This window comes from Rhopalosiphum padi, chromosome 3, assembly GCF_020882245.1.
Source record: "Rhopalosiphum padi isolate XX-2018 chromosome 3, ASM2088224v1, whole genome shotgun sequence".
NCBI lineage: Eukaryota > Metazoa > Arthropoda > Insecta > Hemiptera > Aphididae > Rhopalosiphum > Rhopalosiphum padi.
In genome coordinates this window covers 78,528,168-78,548,392 of record NC_083599.1, presented here as the reverse complement: position 1 = coordinate 78,548,392, position 20,225 = coordinate 78,528,168, and the positions used below count along the sequence as shown (strand labels likewise).

Below are 20,225 nucleotides of genomic sequence, written 5' to 3'. Positions count from 1 at the left end.
ATTAAATTCAAAAAATAAAACGTTTAGGTTGGTAAATCGTTGTTTGAAACAAGAGACTTTTACACGTATAAGATAGGCAATTACGACGAGTTAGGCCTAATGGCGTCAAGCAGCTATTCTACATTCCTTAATATCTCCTTAAGTAATATTTTTTTTTACATCGGCTTTTCACTAAATCATTTCATACAGCCATATCTACAATAGTTTAACATTTAAAAAATATTTAAAGAATTTTTTTTTGTGTTGTGTGCTCCTCTAATGAGTTATTATAATTTGTTTTCAGTAGTTTTTAGGATGATATCAGTGTAGTTTAATGTTACACTTAATTTAATTGGCCTAATATACAACTTACAGTTAAGAACATTCTGTTTGTTAACATGTTTAAATTTTTCTACAATATGTGACCATTTTTAAACTTATGTTTTACTTAAAACTTGCATAACAATTGAATCATCACAAAAAAGACACAGACAATGTTCTTAACTTAAAGTTTGATAATAAATCAATTGACTCACAATTCATATTAAAGTTTGCAAGACTAAGATTAACTCTTGTCGAATACTTATTTGCTATGCTGAGTCGTAAAGGATAGATAAAAATTATTGTGCTAACATGTTGGAAATTATTTATATGGCATTTTTTTTCCATTCATATTTAAATACCTAATTTTTAATGTCAAATACAATATACATTGTTATGAAACAAAATTAAGAATTATTCGTCGTGACTTTGAGAGTATACCTACATATTATATTACCTGTTGAAAAATTGGTTAAATATTTTAGAATTAAGAACGATGAATGTAAATATTAAAATGCATACCTAATGTAACAACTAAAAATTAATATTTTTTAAAGTTATTTGCTATAAATAATTATTATTAATCAATTTTATACTTAACGTTTTGAAAAATTTTAAACTTTATCAAAGTAAAATGTTGTTAAGTAAATGGCTTTGAAAGTATTTTACGATTTAATTTTTTTTAATTTTTTTTTTTTAGGGGTTGCAGTTTTTTGCGATCTATACGACCAATAACGACCTACTACTATAGGCCTAACCTGTTTTTTTCCTTTAAGTGGAACCATTATATGATTAAATTTTGGTTATATACTACATTGGAGTGTTACGAAAGTATTGAGAACTCCGCTTTATCCTTAACTACGTGGACCATTGATTTATAATTATATATAATATACAATTTAAATCTGGTGTTATACCACGGCGTGTAACTATACTAATTTATGAACTTTTAATAAATTAACTATTTCTATACAAAGTATCTTTCATTAATACATTAATAAAACAAGTTATTTCTTTATTATATAAACAAAAAAAATCACAACGTCCAATAGCATTGACATGGAGCAATGCAGTGGAATAAACGATACGTCAAAACTCTCCACACTTGTTGAGAAGAATAATAAGATAGAAGTATCCTATAACAAAAAAAAATATGTGGGCGTATTCAAAAAGTAAGTCATAAGAACAGAGTTAAGGATGTTGCTGATTGCATTAGATTAAAATACCCAACTATAATAGATGAAACTGTTAAAATGTCTGACCCGAGAATAATAGATATTTGCAAAGAGGTATTTAAAACAAATAATATAAAAAAACTTAGTTATGATGTAGTTCAAGCATTGTCAGCGAACAACTCAACGCTGTGTAAACTCGTTAGAGGAACTACAAAAACTAATATACCTACAAACATCAAATATTTAATACCAAACAGTGAATTGTGGCCCTACACCCATAATCAGCTGCAACTGAAATTTGTAAATTAAAAAAAATCGCTAAAAGTAATAAAAATATAATAAGTTTACTCCGTAAGAATCAAAGGTCTCATACAATAATCAAGGAAATCTCTTTATCTGTAAATTGTAATGAAGGTTTCGACACACTTTTGCCGGTACAAATCAGTGAGTCTATTGTTGAGAACAATTTAGGTGTCGGTGACAGAGTAGTGGATGTCACTCATCACTCATTGTCAAATATAAGTTGTAAGTCCAACAAATTAGGAATCAATGACAATGTCGAAAACTTAAGGGTTGACAATTCAGGTAAGAATCCCTCCTATGAAACTGAAAATATCACAGTACTGAATAGCTGTACTGATCCTCGTACAATTGCTAGTTCTAATAAAAAAACAAATTTTGACACACCCTCAAACGAAGTACTGAGAAGGGATGTTAGGCAAAAACTAGATTTTAAAGCCGACTGTGACATAGAGTCAAAGATTTATAAGTGTACAGCGATAAAACAAACAAATGAACATTTAGAGAGTGACTGTGGAGTCTCCGAACTTAATTGGACGTTAGACGCTTTGAACAACAGTTTCCTTAAATCCGGTGAAATTAAAACGATCGAAGAGACAAACAACTCTTTGGCTGCTAATTATTCTAATGTTATTACTTCTACTCCAATTAGGTTAGAAGTAGACATTTCTAGACAACAAACATTTACACATTCATCGCAAGCCGTTGATTTTAAATGTCATAAAAGTTATGTTGACGGTGATTATTCTCTTATGTAATCTATAATGCTACCGAATGAGGCGGAGGTGATAGATACTGTAACTCCAATAAAATGGTCAGGAACTATAGTGGCTTGTAGCACTCCTGAGGCGGACTCAAAAATGCTTCCCAAGAATTCCAAAAACATATTTCCGTCGACAATAAGTGGTGACCTAGAAAATAAAAAAGAAAAGCGATATAATTGTTCGTATCTAAACACTATAAAGGGTATTTTTGAGTTATTCATTAGTGAATGGAATTAACTTGAAAAGTTGTCTAATGAACATGATAGAATGTCAAAGGACCTTAGAAATATGTTGATTAGAGATAAGTTTGTAACCCTTAATAACTCTTGTGTTTTGTCCATAAAATATGTTAATAAAAATAGTCGCGGTGAATTCACTAGTTTTTATGGTTATTGCAGACACAATACTTGTAAAAGTTTTAAGTTTGATTTTGAAAAAAAAACTGAAAATTCCGTTAAGGTGTTTGTTCTTAGCAATCAAATAAACTATTTCCATGGTGGAAAATTAACAAACTTTCTAAGAGGACCGGAGCGAATGAGTTATCGAAAAGAGGCGAGCCACACAAAACCGTTGGCTTTGAGGCAAAAACATGTTATGAAATCTTCTCCTAGCAAGATTAAACGAGGGAACCTTCAAAACATAAGATCAACCAGTGTGTATAACAGAGTGTCACACGAGACTCTGAGTAAGTTTGATTTCAATAGCGATGACCGATTAGATATGGTACAAATGGCTTCTGAAAACTCAGAATTCGTGAAATACGTGTCACCCCCCCCCCCACCAAAAAAAAAAAAAATCCTAACTTCGAATGTTACATATTCAGTAAAGAGCAATTGATGGTTTTGAATAAACTCAAACCGGTCACATTGCATGTTGACGCGACGGGTACAGTCATAAGACCTACTACGTTAAAAAAAAAACAAGAAAAACGATTGTTATACTATGCAGCAGTAATAAAAGCAAATGATCACATGATGCCAGTTGCGGAATTCATAAGTACCAATCAATCAACATCAGCAATTTTCAGTTGGTTATATGCATTTAAACAGTTTGCAACAGATCACGGCTTTGACGTATCAGATTTAATTGCGAATGTGACGAGTGATTTCTATACGGCAATAATTAAATCGCTGGCACAGGCTTTTAAAGGGTGCAAGGATGTTATTGACTACCTAGATCAATGTTTTGTTGCTGCTGACAAAACTAATAAAAACAAAGATCTTGTACGTATCGTTGTTGGTTTTGTAACACCAGCATTTGATCTGAAAAAGGTAAATGATTTGGATAAATGGTTAAAAGCACTTTGCACTGTTATATTTTCACCATACCAACATGGCGATGTCCAGAAATTCATTGACTACCTGATTGGTATTAACAATAGCGATAGGACGGTGTTGAATTCAAAAGAGTACAAAGATATTGAAAACATTTTGTTCTTAAATTCTGTTGGAACGCAAAACAAACCCATTATCAAAGGGACAATATAAAATTATAAATAAATAAAAAATATATAATGAATATATAAATTCAAAGTTTTATGGTCATTTTGCGAAAATGTCTAAAGACATATAAGAGCATAATTTACATTAGATAATGAAGGCGTTCCAAACGAGTTTCACAACGAAGAATACTTCAGTGACTCGCTGGGATCTGTTGTACCCATCATACCAATGTGGACTTGTCTTATGTTATATTCCAAAATAGAAGTGTGCCATAGACCAAATAATTCTGGTGCAGAATTATGGTTTCATTATCTCAAAGGGAACAGCCTACAAGCAAAAAGTATGAAATGTAGTCGCTTCATAAGGATTATTAGTGACAAGATAGAAAGTGTTGCCAAGGAAGTCCTGTGTGACATACCGAACAAGCGTTGTGTTATTCCCAAAAAACTAAATGTCGATGGCGATATTCTTTGGAAAAACAAAAGCGTCTTATCAGTCAATACAGCAACAGATCTGAGTGACGATGAAGACGCTGAACAGTGGCGAGCTAGAAAAAATAAGAAAATAGGTTATTTTAAGCAAGGCAGCTTAATGGAAAATATGAAAAAATTTAAACTTATTGAAGCTATACACAAGTAAACAGAGATAGCAGTTGATTTAACTACGATTAGTGCTGAAGATAATAAAATTACAGAAAATAATTTGGTCACCCCAAACGCAGTAAAAACTGTAAAAACATTTTTAACGCCTGGTAGTTATGTTCGCCTATTGATAAAACACCATTAAAATATGATACTTACTCTAACAGACTAAAAAAAGATGTAAACTACATTCTATTCCTGAGTGCATTTACAATCGGCCTGTAGTGTTTTTGAAAACGACAAGTCCATATAACGGAAGTCCGGCAGGTATAAGTATTATTTTTACCGCTGGCATGCATATTGTTTAATTTCAATGGTTGTAGCATAGATATTAATCAGTGATTAAAAGTTAATCAGCTGATAGCAGATTTTTAACCCAGCGTTGGGAGTGCGGTCATATGTGATAACCGGGTTTACTATAAACAATGATAATAAATTATTATATATGATAAGCGCAATTTCCGTTTTTCGTAGATGTAATTGACTACATTTTATGGTATTTTCTTTATAATAAACTCAATTGTTATGCACCGACTCATACATTACTAGTGTTTATACATTTTCTTTTTCTAAACATTATCGCGCCCATGTTAGAACAGCTCCGCGACAGCTGATGGTTAAAGTCAATCAATACACGTTTATTCGTAAAGTAACGTTCTTCTATCAAAATATTATCTAAGTTTTTTACCACTGATTGTATTTACTTTTTGACATGCCGTAAGTGCCAAAAATACCGTTTTCGTGCCGTTCGAGAGGATACGTCAGTAAAATTAATTGGTTATAGCAAGCTAAACGCGCAATGTTTGAGATTACGTAATATTACCGCCCCCCGCACCGCAGATCACTTCCCCGCCCTAAACCACCTTAAATATGGTTTGCACCAAACAGAAAAAACGTCAAAATGATCATAACATTTAGCTCTATACGATTATAAGTATGAATTACACGATATCATTGGCGGAAAAATCATGGAAAGTACATTTTGGTTCACCGGTGTCGGGGAGTCCTCATATATGCTGAATCCAACACCGGTGAACTAAAATGTACTTTCCATGATTTTTCTGCCAATGATATCGTGTAATTCATACTTATAATCGTATAGAGCTAAATGTTATGATCATTTTGACGTTTTTTCTGTTTGGTGCAAACCATATTTAAGGTGGTTTAGGGCGGGGAAGTGATCTGCGGTGCGGGGGGCGGTAATATTACGTAATCTCAAACATTGCGCGTTTAGCTTGCTATAACCAATTAATTTTACTAACGAATCAAATGTCAAGGTACACAGGGAGTATTTTCGGATCTTAAGGTAGGTCATACAGCGAATGCAACCAGAAGAAAAAAAACTTAAGAGGATATTTCGAAAGAAAAACGTAAGACCATTACGCCGGACATTCGGATTTCGAACAGGGACGCGAAATATATTTCACGTGCGATCGCAGTAGAGGAATCTTTGTAAACACCTGAAAGACGATTTAAAACTTGAAACGGGACCCGAAAAGGCTGGAAAACCGTAAAAAACGAATGAAAGAATTAAAATAAAAATGACAATATTATCATAATAAATTATTGATGGTCGTTGGCCGTGATAAGGAGGTAGGAACGGACAACGCCGTCGTAACCGTTAAGGTGATAACTTTTTGTATGATAACAATTATAGATAGGCCATGCAGCCTTATCACACGGCAAATGATAATCTCCTTACCGAAAATCGTATAAAATCAACCCTTTCACCGATCAATTTGAAACTTACACAGCTCATAGCAAGTATCCCGGGCTACCATACCTCCGATTTTGGTGAACCTACTACAAATATCACGGAGACGGCGTTCTCATTGTGCATTGTTAGTACAGCAATCCGCGTACGGTACCTTTTATGCTAAATTACGTATAATCGTGTTTTAAAAAATTCCAAAAATCGTATAAAATATGTAAAAAAATTTTGTATAACAAAAACACATATGTAAGATCTGCAATAAAGGTAATATGATAACAATTATAAACAATAATACTTATAAGTATAATGGTGCTCAGCATTCAGTAGATTGGGCATGTTAATGCACATCAAATAACTAGGACCACATACTAGAGAATAATGTACTCACTGAAGTCCTGTTTTCAAATAATTTTTTTCGGCATGATGGTTTACTATAATATTGTTTAGCATAGCTGTGGTCAAAGTTAATAGTATGTCTCAAATCATAACTTATTATTCTATCTTCAAAATTTGAATTAAAAATAGAAGGAATAGCTCTTATTTTTAAGCGATATTTGCTTCTATTTCCAAGTTCCTGTAGATTATAGAAAAGTAAATATCTTATAACAAATAATTAACAATGTAAAGATGTTAATTCTTACAATAGCAACATTCGGTGGGATTGAATATGCAGACACCATATCTTCCGGAAGAAAATGATCAGCACACACAAATTGCACAACAGAATCTTTGCAAATATACTTATTGTTTGCCAAATTCCATGCAAAAGAATTATTCTTTGGAACTTTAAATAGAGAAATCTTAGGATTTTTTTTTACGCTTGAACATCCCAGAATTGAACACTTCCTTACTTTCATTTTAAATTTTTAAATGTAAAAACAAAATCTAAAATGTCTAGTATCAAACTACCGAAGATCAAATAATAATTATAAATGTATAAATTATTTTCACTATCAATATTTTCAAAATAAGGCGGTATAGTGTTATCAGGGAATAAATGATAGTATCGTGCTTAAAAACCAGGTCGCGCTTGAGAGCATAAAAACCCCAAGTATCAAGGAAGAGACATTTGCGACCCGTCCCGCTATATACTCCTCATCATTTCGAGACCAGTCCATTATAATCATAGTTCGTGGTTATTACTGTTATGGTTATCATTTACCGATGTTCTTGAATTGTTCGTCTTCGATTTTGCATCGTTATCGAATTTTGAGTAATTCTGTATTTAGAAAATCATAATAAGTAATAACTTTACAGTCGTTACTTGTTACTTGGATAGTTAGATTATAGTTTATATCCGAGGAGACAGGAGTACGAGTCCAATATAATGGCTGACCAAAAAAGATCACGCAGCAACAACAATTTACTTGATTATTTTTTCAAAAAGCAGACTAAAAAAATGAAAGTAAGTCTCTTATTTTAATTTTAAATAAAAATAGTCTAGGCATCTGGCATACCTAACTATCATATATTATAATTAATTAAATTATAACTTATTTAAATATTACTATGTTACTTGTTATAATATCACTAATGACTAAATTATAAAACTTTCCAGCCGAGTACAGCTGACAGTGACAATTGTATGGTAATAAGTATAAATAAGGAGTCGAATGCAATATTACAGCCAGATCAAGTAAGTAGTTATGAAGACCTACTTTCTTTTTAATGTCTCCTTAATGAAGACATTAATAATAATATATGTTTTCTTTACAAATTACACGTTTACACAGACCAATACATGTTTCCAACAATCAGTATTGTCCATTATCAATTATCATTAAACCAATTTTTAATTAAAAAAGTTAGTTCAGGGTGCCGGGACACAATTAGTTAATAAAGGTTGTATCATTCATTGAATTTAAATTGAATAAGGTAGGAAATTATATATTTTGGGCTATTAAAATAATATTGTGAGCACAGAGGCATATTGTGTAAATTATAAAATGTAAGTACTCCTTTGAATTATTTACAACTATTAAGTTTGCTGGATAAGTAAATATGGATAGTGTGCTTTTAAATTTATTTAATTCATTAATGCTTTTATTTAATTGTGTAGGTACCTTAAAATTGAACGTTAGTGGACAAATATGACGTGAATAAGCTAAAAGATACTAATATATGTAGAAATTTCAAGCAAAAATTACATGAAACAATGAACAGTTTAAACATAAATCAAGAAGAGACAATTGATGCTAAATGGAAAGCGGTTAAGGATGCTATAAAAACGGCCACAGTCACAGTAATAGGCAAACAAAACAGGACAAGGAAACCGTGGTTCAACAACTCCTGCAAGGAAGCATTTAATAGAAGGAAAGAAGCCAGGACTCAAATGCTCAACAATCCCTATAATAGAGAGAAAGTGATGGCATACAAAGAATGTCAAAAGGAAGCAAATAATATATTTAGATATGAAAAACGGAAATATACAAAAGATGTATTAGAGGAAGCCGAAATTGATCACAAAGTAAATAGAACTCGACAATTATACCAGAAGATAAATTCAATTAGAGGAGGGCACAAAAAACATGAAAAGTTCCTTAAAAATGACGATGGTTCCCTTGTGACAGAACAAGACAAGGTATTGGAAAAATGGAGACAATATTTTGGATTATTACTTAATTGCGAAAACCCAGTCAATACATTTGCATGGATGCCAACGGAACCTAATGATACTGATTGTCCGCTTCCAAGCAAAGAGGAAATATTACAACAACTTAATAGGCTAAAAAACCACAAAACTCCTGGGGAGGACGGGATCCAAGGAGAAGTACTAAAGAACCTGGATGACGGAACAATAAATAGAATGCATAGTATTATAGAGAGTATCTGGCATGAAGAAAGACTTCCGGAGGATTGGGGCACCGCATTAGTGTGTCCTATTCACAAAAAAAATGATCCACAAGAATGTAGTAATTATAGGGGTATAGCATTACTAGATACAACGTATAAAGTCCTAGCATATTGTATACTGGATAGAGTAAGGCCAATAGCAGAGACTTTACTAGGAGACTATCAGGGAGGTTTTAGCCCGAATAGATCTACAACGGATCAGATTTTCGTAATAAGACAGATCCTCCAAAAAAGTTGGGAGTATAATAAGGATGTACACATATTGTTTGTAGATTTTAAAAAAGCTTATGATTCTATTCATAAATATACTTAAATAATTTAGATTCCCAAGTAAAATTGTAAGCCTCATTGGAGCCAGCATCAACCAGACGGATATAAAGGTTAAGATAGCGAACACAACATCTCAGCCTGTGAGGGTGACGACAGGTCTCCGGCAAGGGGATGCGCTTTCCCCAGTGTTGTTTAACCTGGTACTTGAAAAAATAGTACGAGAAATGAACGTTTCAGAAGGAATTGCGCTGGGACAAATAACAATAGGACTTTTAGCATACGCGGACGATATAGCTCTCTAAAGGAGATGATATTGAGACGATAAAAAGGCTGGGAAAAAAACTTATAAAGGCTGCAGAGAAAGTGGGATTATCCGTTAACGATGATAAGACAGAATACTTAATTGTTAGCCGAAATAGCAGAAATCACAGACTAGGACAACATATTGAATTAGAAGGACATATTTTTAAGAAAGTCTCACAATTTAAGTATCTCGGATCTATTATTACTCAAGACAATGAACTTAAAACAGAGGTGTCGTCGAGAATACAACTAGCTAATAAGGGATACTATGGATTAGAAAAAGTACTGAAATCTAGGACCCTCTCTAAAAATTTAAAAATAAGAATGTACATGACATTATTACGACCTATTGTCATGTACGGATCTGAGACGTGGGCACTGAGAAAAGCCGAAGAACAGAGACTAGGAGTATTCGAAAGAAAGGTTTTAAGAAAAATATATGGACCGGTCTTTGATAACCAAATAAATGAATGGAGGAAATTGCATAATTATGAAATTCAAATGCAGTTTCAGAGGCCTGATATAATTAAGGAGATAACAAAAAGAAGACTCATGTGGGGAGGTCATGCCTGGCGTAAGCAAGAATCTCTTGTTAGGCTGGTAATAGAGGAAGAGCCTATAGGGAAAAGACCTTTAGGAAGACCCAGGTTGAGGTGGGAAGACTGTGTAAAGAAGGACATAAAATCGATAGGACCAGGAATCAGATGGAGAGAAGTTGCAGAGGACAGGGACAGATGGCAAGATTTGTTTATAGCGGCATGGTCTTAAAGGCCGAAGCCAATAGAGAAGAAGAAGAAGAAGGTACCTTAAAATTATCAGGGAGTATAAGAAATACATTATATTAAATATTTATAACAAATTACTAATAAGTATTATGCAATTTACTGCTATTACGCTTCATTATATTTTATAACTTTCTAAGCTTAATTTAATTGGTTAAAAATATTAAATAATAAATTATGCTATAATATTACAATTAATTGAATATATCTGGTAATTTCTGACATATTTATAGTTTATTATTTATACTACAGCTTCCAATAAAATCACTTAAAGCTTCACTTTTAATATGATTGCTAGCCGCACTTTTTTCTGGTTAAAGCTTACATTTTTATATTTAAAATAAAATATTGCTTTTTGTAACTATTTATGGTTAGCTTATTTTTTTTTATTATGACTGAGGAGTCCAAATATAATGCATACCTACTTTAATAATACATTCTTGTGAATAGTAATCAAATCATATTATAATACTTTACCTACTAAATTATTTTGTATCTTGTAGTTATGTAGAAATCAGATACACACGGGACGAAGATGACATAGTGCAAGTTGTCAAACCACAATGTTGGGATCTCAAACAAGTTAAATATTTCTCTGATGAGTACCCATGGTTATTTTGGGATGCAAGTATTGTAAAAATACAAATTCAACATTATTAAAATCAAAAGGTGTTCATTGTGCAAAAGAATAGGTTAATGGTGAAGTATATGGTATGGGAGACAACGTTAGTAAGCAACAAGCTAATCTACGAAAAAAAATATGCAAGCACAGAAGTTCCAAGGCTCATAAACACTGTGAACAGATAATTGAAAAAATCACATTTGATGTGATGCCTAAACAAATAATGAAATTATCTAATATTGAGTCTAAGAAAACTGAGTTTATTTTTAGAACTGCATACTATATTGCAAAAAATCAACGACCTTATAGTGACATGCCTAAATTAATAGATTTATAAACTAAGAATACTTTTGATATGGGACGTGTACTGCAGAGTGATAAGTCTTGCGCTAAAATAATTAATCATATTTCATTGGAAATGAAGAAAATTATATGCCAAGATATGGACGGCACGCGGGTAAAAGGGAACTAGTCAAAAAACGATAGTTTTCAGGAAACAAAAAAACTTCTCATTTCTTCAATAATTTTTTTTTTCAATTATTCTTCTTCAAAAATGTCACTTAATGAGTTACTTCACCATTGTGTAACAAAATATTTTGAAAATTTTATTCATTTTAGTACTTAAGTGACTTATTACTTTTTACACATCATGATACTGACTTAACCTTTTAACTATCTAATGACTAATATTATTATTATTCTCTATACATTTCATAGTTGAATCATATTATTAGATTTATTACCTTTTAAGCATACTATTATCTTAATAAATATGGTTAGGTTAGGAATTAAAATGATTAAAATAGTTTACCATACTGTACCAAATTCAACAAATCTGATATCTGAATGTAACTACCTGGTATTTATTTAAAAAAAAACAAAAACATAACAATATTTAGCTGTAAAATATTACAAATAATAACAAAATAATATAAAAACTTTTTTCAATTTAACTTCCTTCAATTAAAATTGAATATTAAAAAATAAAATGTTATAATATAAAACTTAATATTAAACAAAATAATAATTATTATTATAGTTTAGTCTTCATCGCTTTCCTCCTGAAGCAATGGATCTTGAATATTATTGGTACAACTAAGGTTTTTATAAAAATCATGGTATAAATCAGGAATATACTTAAGTAAGGAGAGTAAATCTTTTTTCTTTTCTTTAGAAATGTTATTAGGTTTTGAATAACATATAGGAACTATAAATTCTGTTAGATTTTTTATATGCTTTCCACGCTTTACCATATCTATGAAGCAAAACTCTTCATCTGGCTCAAGTGAATTTTATACATCACTGTCATGTCTATGGTTTTTTCATATTTAAACCATTTTATATCTTTCCACTTTATATGGTGCCCATCTTTATTTATTTTTTCATCTGTATACCAGTAGCAGCTGTTTTTAAAATACTTGCAAAATCAAATATTTCTTCAATTTTAAGTTCTATTACTTCAAAAGGGGATTTTTTCCCAGTTAAGCGTATAAATTGTGCCCAGTCATGAGGGTGATAAATCGGTGCATCATAAACTTTTTTTTTTTTTCAATTTGGGCATGGTCGGAATCACACTCCATTCGGGTGTGGCCAGGTACTAAAAATTTGTGTTCTAAGACTTCAAGAGAAGGTGATTTTTTCAAAACGTACAAGCACATGGCCAAAAATATACTGTTTTTGTTTTGGCCGGGACATGAATCACTATAGAGACAAACATGTGTGATTTGAGCAGGTAAATTCATTAAATAATTATAAACACAAGAAGCTATTTCATTTGCTCCTCTCTTTGCCATAGATTCATTCCATATATAACAGGTTGCTTGGTCAGTCTTCAAGTTATGTATAGTAAGGTTATACGTCCAAAGCTGACGCTTATAAAAAGCAATTGAATTTTGTAATGATGGTGTGGGTAAGCACTGCTGCAAGTCAAATGATAAAACTAATATTTTATTATCTTCTATCTGCATACTTGCTTTGTCTAATTTCTTTGTTGCATATGCCATTTCAGCCATTTTATGGTGTAGTTCCTGTTCCTTTAGTAATACTATTTTTTCAGGTCCATCAGTTTGCATTTGTATCTGCATTTTTAAAACATCACATTTATTACAGGTATCTTTTTTTGGTTCCTTGATTTTTATATTAGCTTCATGAAACATTTTCTCGTATAATTTCCTACTAACTGGATTAATAAGATTCTTTGAATACATTTCATAGCATTTATTTAAACTAAAATGATAAGGCAAGTATAACTTGGACGATTCTTTTCTGCAGTAATGACTTTCATATGCAGGTAAAGACTTGAGACTTCTTTTTACTAATTTGATGTCTTCTGGTGTTTTTTTATTTGAAGGTGGATGACAACCTCTTTTGTCAGGAGTAGTTTTGTTTATACCAGTTGTAATTTTTTGTTGGCAAATTGTCCAAATAAACTTCAAACTTTCTCCAAATATTTTTAAAAAACATGCTTTACAGACTTTAATTAATTCATCATTAAATGGTATTTGATAATTATAAGTTATCGACCTTTTTTTTTGTTTTTCTGGAGTAGATCGTCTCTTTCTCTCAGTACTTTTTGGTTGAAAATTAATTAGTCCAGCTAAAAATGAAGCTCTTCTATTTCTGTCTTGCATTTGCCAATATTTGGTGAACAATCTTTGAATATGTTCTTGGCTAATTTTTTCTGCACATTTTAAACGACAATTACCCAATTGTACCATTTTTCTTTCAGGTATTTCTTTTTCACTTTCTGTGACATATGACTTCCCTGAATTACGCTTTAATTTTCTTTCAGCTCTAATTATTCTGGATTTAGATTTTGGTCTATTTTCAATGTTTTCAACATTAGCATCAACTGTGTCAGGTTTTCTTGGTAATGTAGTAGTTTCTAGATTTTCGGTATTAAGATTATAATCGAAGTTCAAATCAGGTACATCATGGTTAGGTGGACTATAGGTAGGATCAAGATCTGAATCATCAACATTCTCATCATCATTCTATAGCAGAGTCAAAAAAAATAAATTGATATTAATTTTAATAATAAATATGAATATTGTATAATTTGTATTGGCGCACTAAAATAAAAATAAATTCAACCTAGTGTTATTTGTTAACAATTATGAAGAATGGATACCTCAGGGCTTAGACTTTAGTTTAAATAACATCAATGTTAATCTTTTCTTATTTATTTAAAAATTTATTATAGATTTCATAATAGTATTATCACGATATTACTAAAACTAATAATAAGTAGCTATAAATATATATATATTTTTTTTTTTGAATTTTTATGGAAAATAAATTATTATTTGACTGAATTTTGAATGCCTAACACATAAACTTAATACTTCTACTGTAGATTATATTCATAGATTTTATCGTTATTCTTATTTGTTATACAATAACATGTTATTCACTCATGGCATTGTCAAAAGTATGTAGAACAACTATCTAATTATTGTAGGTTAACTAAAAATATTTTACCTCTGAACTGAATTGTACAATACTATGGTGTTGTACTAATACTGGTGAATGGACTTTTAGTATGTACGGTTCTTCCAATGGAGTAGATGTCGATTCCAACTGATATAACCATTTTTCACATTTTTCTATATCATTTTTTATCTTAAAAGATTCAAATTCTTCATGTTTTTTGAGATTGCCTTTTGACAATATCAAACTATAATCAACTACCTACCAAAAAAATATAAATTTAAGAAGAATAAATATATTAAAAAACAATATATTTATAAAAAATGGTAGGTACCAAAGCTATATAATATATTTCAAATTATGTTTAAAAATAATGACTTACTTTATTAGTCTCAAGTTTTTTGGGAATAGACTCAAAATTCAACTGCCGATTAAATTTTGCTTTTTTAGTAACAACAGAATACGTGTTTTGTAATAATAAATGACTTCTTTTAGATATAGCTGGTTTGTTCATTTTAAAAATAATGAAATAAGTAATATTTTTTAATACAAACAACTTAATTTTCGAATCAGATGACAAATACAGAACTAGTAGGATCATAATAATATTCATTATCACTAATTAATTATGATTAAACACATAATACTCAACAAATAGATTTTAAGTTATTATTAGATTCAGAAAATAACAATAAACAATAATGACGTTATTATTATGTTATTATTATCATCTATGTTACGACAATACTGCGAATTATGGAACAAGTCGACTTGTTCCATTTTATACGAACATTATTTTATTGATAAGACTTATTCCCTTTTACCCGCGCATTAAAAATAATCATTATGACTTGTTTCATTTTTCCCGCGGACTAAGATAAGAAAATAATCAAACAATATTTTTATTTTCGACATTAAATTACATAGAATTATTTTTTCTTCTAGATGGCGTAATAATCGAAATATGGCCAAAATTGACTTATTCCCTTTTACCCGCGCGCCGTCCATATAATTGAACATAATAGAAAAATATGTATCATTGTAGATGAGTCGACCACACTTAGTCAAAAAACCATGTTGGTCATTTGTTTGAGAACTGCAATTGCTGATAAAAATATTACATTTGTTTTTGATATTGTTGAGTTGAGTAATACATCAGCAGACTCAATAAAAAATGCCATATTATCAACTCTTGCAGTGTATGGCTTAACTGATGACTACCTGAAAAACAATTTTGTTGCATTTGTTAGCGATGGGACTTCAGCAATGTTAGGTAGAATATCTGGTGTTGGAACCCAGTTAAAAATAATGTACCCAAAAATAATTGTTTGGCATTGTTGTAACCATTGCTTGGAGTTGGCTGTATGTGACACATTAAAGGAAATAAATGCAATCAATCATTTTTAATTTTTTATTGAAAAATTATACTCTTTATACCACCAGTCACCAAAAACTCAAATGAATTAAAAATGTGTGCTGCGTCTTTAGAGCAAAATTTAATGAAAATTGGAAAAATATTTACCATTAGATGGGTAGCCTCAAGTGAGAAAACTTTGAAAGCTGTATGGAACAATTTTGAAGCATTAAACAAACATTTTTCTAATTCTGCCATAGACAATTTAATAAACAGTAAAGAAAGGTCTAAGTATTCAGGTTTATTGAGAATAGTTGCTTCCGTAGAGTTTGTTGGTAATTTAGGTGAGTAAATCAATATTTTAATTTATAGTTTATACATTTTATGACAGAAACACAATTTTATACATTTATATATAATTATAAATGATTGTACAATGTTTAATTATGTAATTATTGTAATAATATATTAATATATTTATTATTTATTTTAATATTTTGTACCAACAATTATTATTTAAATATTTTTAATCTTATGATATTGTTTGTTATATTTTAGGTATTATGTATGACGCTTTAACTGAATTAGCTGATTTATCATTATTACTCCAAGATAGATGTTTAAGTCTATCAGAAGCAAATGGTTGTATTGATCGAACAATTCGAATTTTTGATTCTATGGCAGAAAACCATGGACCTAAGTTTAAAGAAGTTAATGGTGCATTTGCCAAATCAGATTAAAAATGTAAAACTAGCAACCAATAAATCAATTCCAAAAATCATTCAATCACAGTTTTTTAGAATCCTTGCATAAAATGTAAGAAGTCGGCTATTCACAACACAGGCATCGCATGTTTCATCAGTAAATGATAATCAATTTAAAGAAAAGTATACACAACTACTCAAAGATCTAGATTATTTAGATCTGAAAAATTGGCCAGATGATTGTGATATTTTGTATGGTGATGAAAACATAAGAAGATTAGTAAAACAATTTCAAGTAGATGAAATTTCGTCTGTAAGAGGATTTCGCGTGTTTATTGATACTAAGGATAGTTCCAAAATACTCGATTTAAAACCTTTATTAGATGCAATAAATACGGTAGCTATATCGTCATCAGAGTGTGAGCGTGTGTTCAGCTCTATGAATAACATTGTTACTTCAAAAAGAAATGCATTGTCAACTACAAACATGTCATCGTTATTATATATACACTGTATTGGTCCTCCTGTTAATTTATTTGAACCAAGCTGTTATGTTACATCTTGGATACGCAGTGGTAATAGATCAGCTGACGAAGTATGTTGTCCAAAAAGAAATGTAAACGATGAAGAACATACTTATCAAAATATGTGGTCTCTTTTTAATAAAAAACAATAAATATTAATTTCTTCTTCTAAGATATTATATTATTATTTAATAAAATATATTATATTTATATCTGTATAGGCCGTGCGCCCGGTTACCAAAATACTTCGCGCAAATACTAGTGAGTGGTGTAGTGTAGTGGTGTGTAAGTGTGTATAATATGTTTGTGTGTATACTTAAATCTAAGACGAATAGATAACTCTATAATAAATAATGGTAACTCAAATTTAAATATGATATAATAATAAAATAAACAAATTACGGCCCTTTTGGCCCAACAAGTAAAAAATGTCTATAATAAACCAAAATGCCGGTTCCAAAATCCAAATGCCAAAAACCAGGTATAATAAAAGGTGTATATAGATATGAAAAAGTGCAAATATATAAAAAATCACAAAATATTGGCACCTTCTATACCAAAGAAATATACAATAATATGTAGCACTTTTTTGATAAATAAAATATTGTTAATACGGCGTGACGGAATTATATTATTCTATGGCGGCAACAATACCTGTATGGATTTAAAAATGTGTTGCTGAAAAGTGGTATTCAAAATGTATGTAAGGTAGGAGTTGTAGTGAGGGGGTGTAGGGGGCAAATCCCTCCCACGGGTCTATGTTAAATAATTTCGCCCTTGGTACGCAGTTTTTAAATCGTTGGATTGAGCTCCTCTACTTAATTTTTCCCAATTCGAGCCCAGAGGCCCCATTTAGTTGTATACATAAAAAATTAATTTTAAAGACATTTATAAAAAAAATGAGGATTTATTATTTTACACTCACAGTTCTAATATATATTTTTATTATTTATTTTATTTTAAATTTTATGTAATTGTTTTTAATTTCCTTACAAAAAAAAAAAAAAATGTTAAAGATTTATTATTTTACACTTACAGTAAGTTACCTATAATACTTGTAATATATATTTTATTTTACATTTCATTCATGTAATTGTTTTTAAATAAAACCATACACAGCAACAGGGGCGGACTTACCATTTTTCCGCCCCTAGGCATCGCATTACAACACTAGCGCCCCTACATTGGCGTGCTCCCGGGGGGGGGGGGTGTTCAATGAAACAAAACAAAACTATAAAAATTGTGTTTAGGTTTTTATTTTTTATACTTGCCAACTAAACAAATATTAATACAAATATTATTACAATTTTGCATGTAGGTACATTTGTACAATAATTAAATAATTTTGCGTCTTGATTTATCTATAGCAAAACTATCTATAATTTCATCAAATGATAACTGACGAGTTATTTGATTTTCAATGTTTAGAATCGCAAGTGAGTTCATTTTTTGTTGAGTCATAGTAGAACGTAAGTAATTTTTTACTCTTTTTAAACACGAAAACGATCTTTCAGCTGAGCAATTGGTGACAGCTGTGCAAGTAAAAATGCGTAGTATTATTTCTATATTTGGATAAATATTTGTTAAGTCTTTTTCATATAGAAATGTTTGAAGACCAAGTAAGTTGTGTTTTTCCCCTATAGAGACTACATCGACATGAGCTTTTAAATGTAACACTTCATTTATAAAATCGTTTAATTCTACATCATTTTGATAAATGTTTTGAAGTAATTTAACCGATTTTCTAATTTCTTGATTGTCCAATTCCTTAATTTGCGTTAAAAATGTAAATGGTTTACAGAAAATATCATATGCATGTCGCCTAGTTTCTAATTCAGTTTTTAATTTATCTAAGATGGGAATAAATGTATGTATTTTAAAACTGTCTCGTGCCGATAAATTTATATCTTCAGATTCAGATTCGTCATGGAAAATTTTTCGCTTTTTTTTTCTTGTTGTAGTTATTTTGTAATCCTTCCTGACTGCCTTTTCTAATGCTTCCGTTTCAAAATCATCAAAATTTTCGCGAGTCTGTTCTATTAATCTAATTAAACTATCATATAACTGAAGTACATCCAAACAATCAATATTGACATTTTGTAACTTATTACTTGTAAAGTTTAATCGACTAAGCAAAAAACCCCACACAGCTGACATGATTGCAGTTTCTAAAGAACTCATTTTCCCAGATAGCATTTTCGTAATGTTAATATTTTAATAATATCATATCTTCATTAAAAAAATAATATTATAATATAAATAATTATAAATTATCAAATAATGATTTTGTTAAATAATATTAAGAAAATAATAATAGTGTAACGTTATAATGAGAATAATAAAATAATATTCTGAATATGATATCATAACGTTATAATAAATGAATTGTTTAAATGATATTTTAAATATGTTAATAATATAACTATAAAAATGAAATGATATAATAACATTACGAGTATATTATTATTATATTATAAGAAATTTATTGTTTTAAAAATATTTTGAATATGTTATTAATAAGATATCATAAACGAAATTATAAAATAATATTCCGAAAAAAATATTATAATATCATTGAAATTGGATTATTTATATAACACTACGAATTTATACATGTTATTATATATATATTATATTTATATAATTATATTACTATAATATATTATAATACCATATGCATTATTTATATTTAATAATATATAATAACTATTATTATATTGATTATAGTTTTAAATTAATTAGTAGTATACCAAATTAATCCCAATAATAATACGAATAGCACGATAACAATAACAATTATTGTAAAGCAATAATTATAAATTATAATATAAGGATACAATAATTAATTAAATTATTATTAATTTCGGCGTGCTCAAACTGTAGTAAATATTATAACGATAATAAATCGTCATTGCAGTACGTGTAGTACATTTAAATATTTGGAACATAGAATATTAATATTTAATGTTTATAATAATAGAATTAATAGATGTTCTGCAAGTTATGTCTAAATGACATAGTTTATTTCTTCAAATTATCGAGGTTTTC

General features: G+C 29.9%; 2 protein-coding genes across 2 annotated transcripts; both read left to right on the top strand.

Moving 5' to 3' along the window:
- The first annotated feature begins 8,491 nt into the window (after window positions 1-8,491).
- On the top strand, window positions 8,492-11,503 carry LOC132925892 (uncharacterized). The gene is made up of 5 exons (XM_060990248.1): window positions 8,492-9,453; window positions 9,512-9,659; window positions 9,754-10,499; window positions 11,048-11,177; window positions 11,237-11,503. Exons 1-5 carry the CDS (start codon window positions 8,492-8,494, stop codon window positions 11,501-11,503), a joined length of 2,253 nt encoding a protein of 750 aa, XP_060846231.1.
- A 4,561-nt stretch (window positions 11,504-16,064) lies between these two features.
- Window positions 16,065-17,329, top strand: LOC132925891 (E3 SUMO-protein ligase KIAA1586-like). The gene is made up of 3 exons (XM_060990247.1): window positions 16,065-16,293; window positions 16,508-16,659; window positions 16,793-17,329. The coding sequence occupies exons 1-3, from the start codon at window positions 16,065-16,067 to the stop codon at window positions 17,327-17,329; spliced, it is 918 nt and encodes a 305-aa protein (XP_060846230.1).
- Window positions 17,330-20,225: the final 2,896 nt, after the last annotated feature.

Bases quoted from the DNA above. Each gene is read 5' to 3' on its own strand.
- LOC132925891 (XM_060990247.1), top strand. From the start codon at position 16,065: ATGTGTGCTGCGTCTTTAGAGCAAAATTTAATGAAAATTGGAAAAATA. The intron at 16,294-16,507 runs GTGAGTAAATCA...GTTATATTTTAG, and splicing joins AGAGTTTGTTGGTAATTTAG to GTATTATGTATGACGCTTTA. The intron at 16,660-16,792 runs GTTAATGGTGCA...TTCACAACACAG, and splicing joins ATGGACCTAAGTTTAAAGAA to GCATCGCATGTTTCATCAGT.
- LOC132925892 (XM_060990248.1), top strand. From the start codon at position 8,492: ATGAACAGTTTAAACATAAATCAAGAAGAGACAATTGATGCTAAATGG. The intron at 9,660-9,753 runs GTACTTGAAAAA...CGGACGATATAG, and splicing joins CCCCAGTGTTGTTTAACCTG to CTCTCTAAAGGAGATGATAT. The intron at 11,178-11,236 runs GTAAAAATACAA...GCAAAAGAATAG, and splicing joins TATTTTGGGATGCAAGTATT to GTTAATGGTGAAGTATATGG.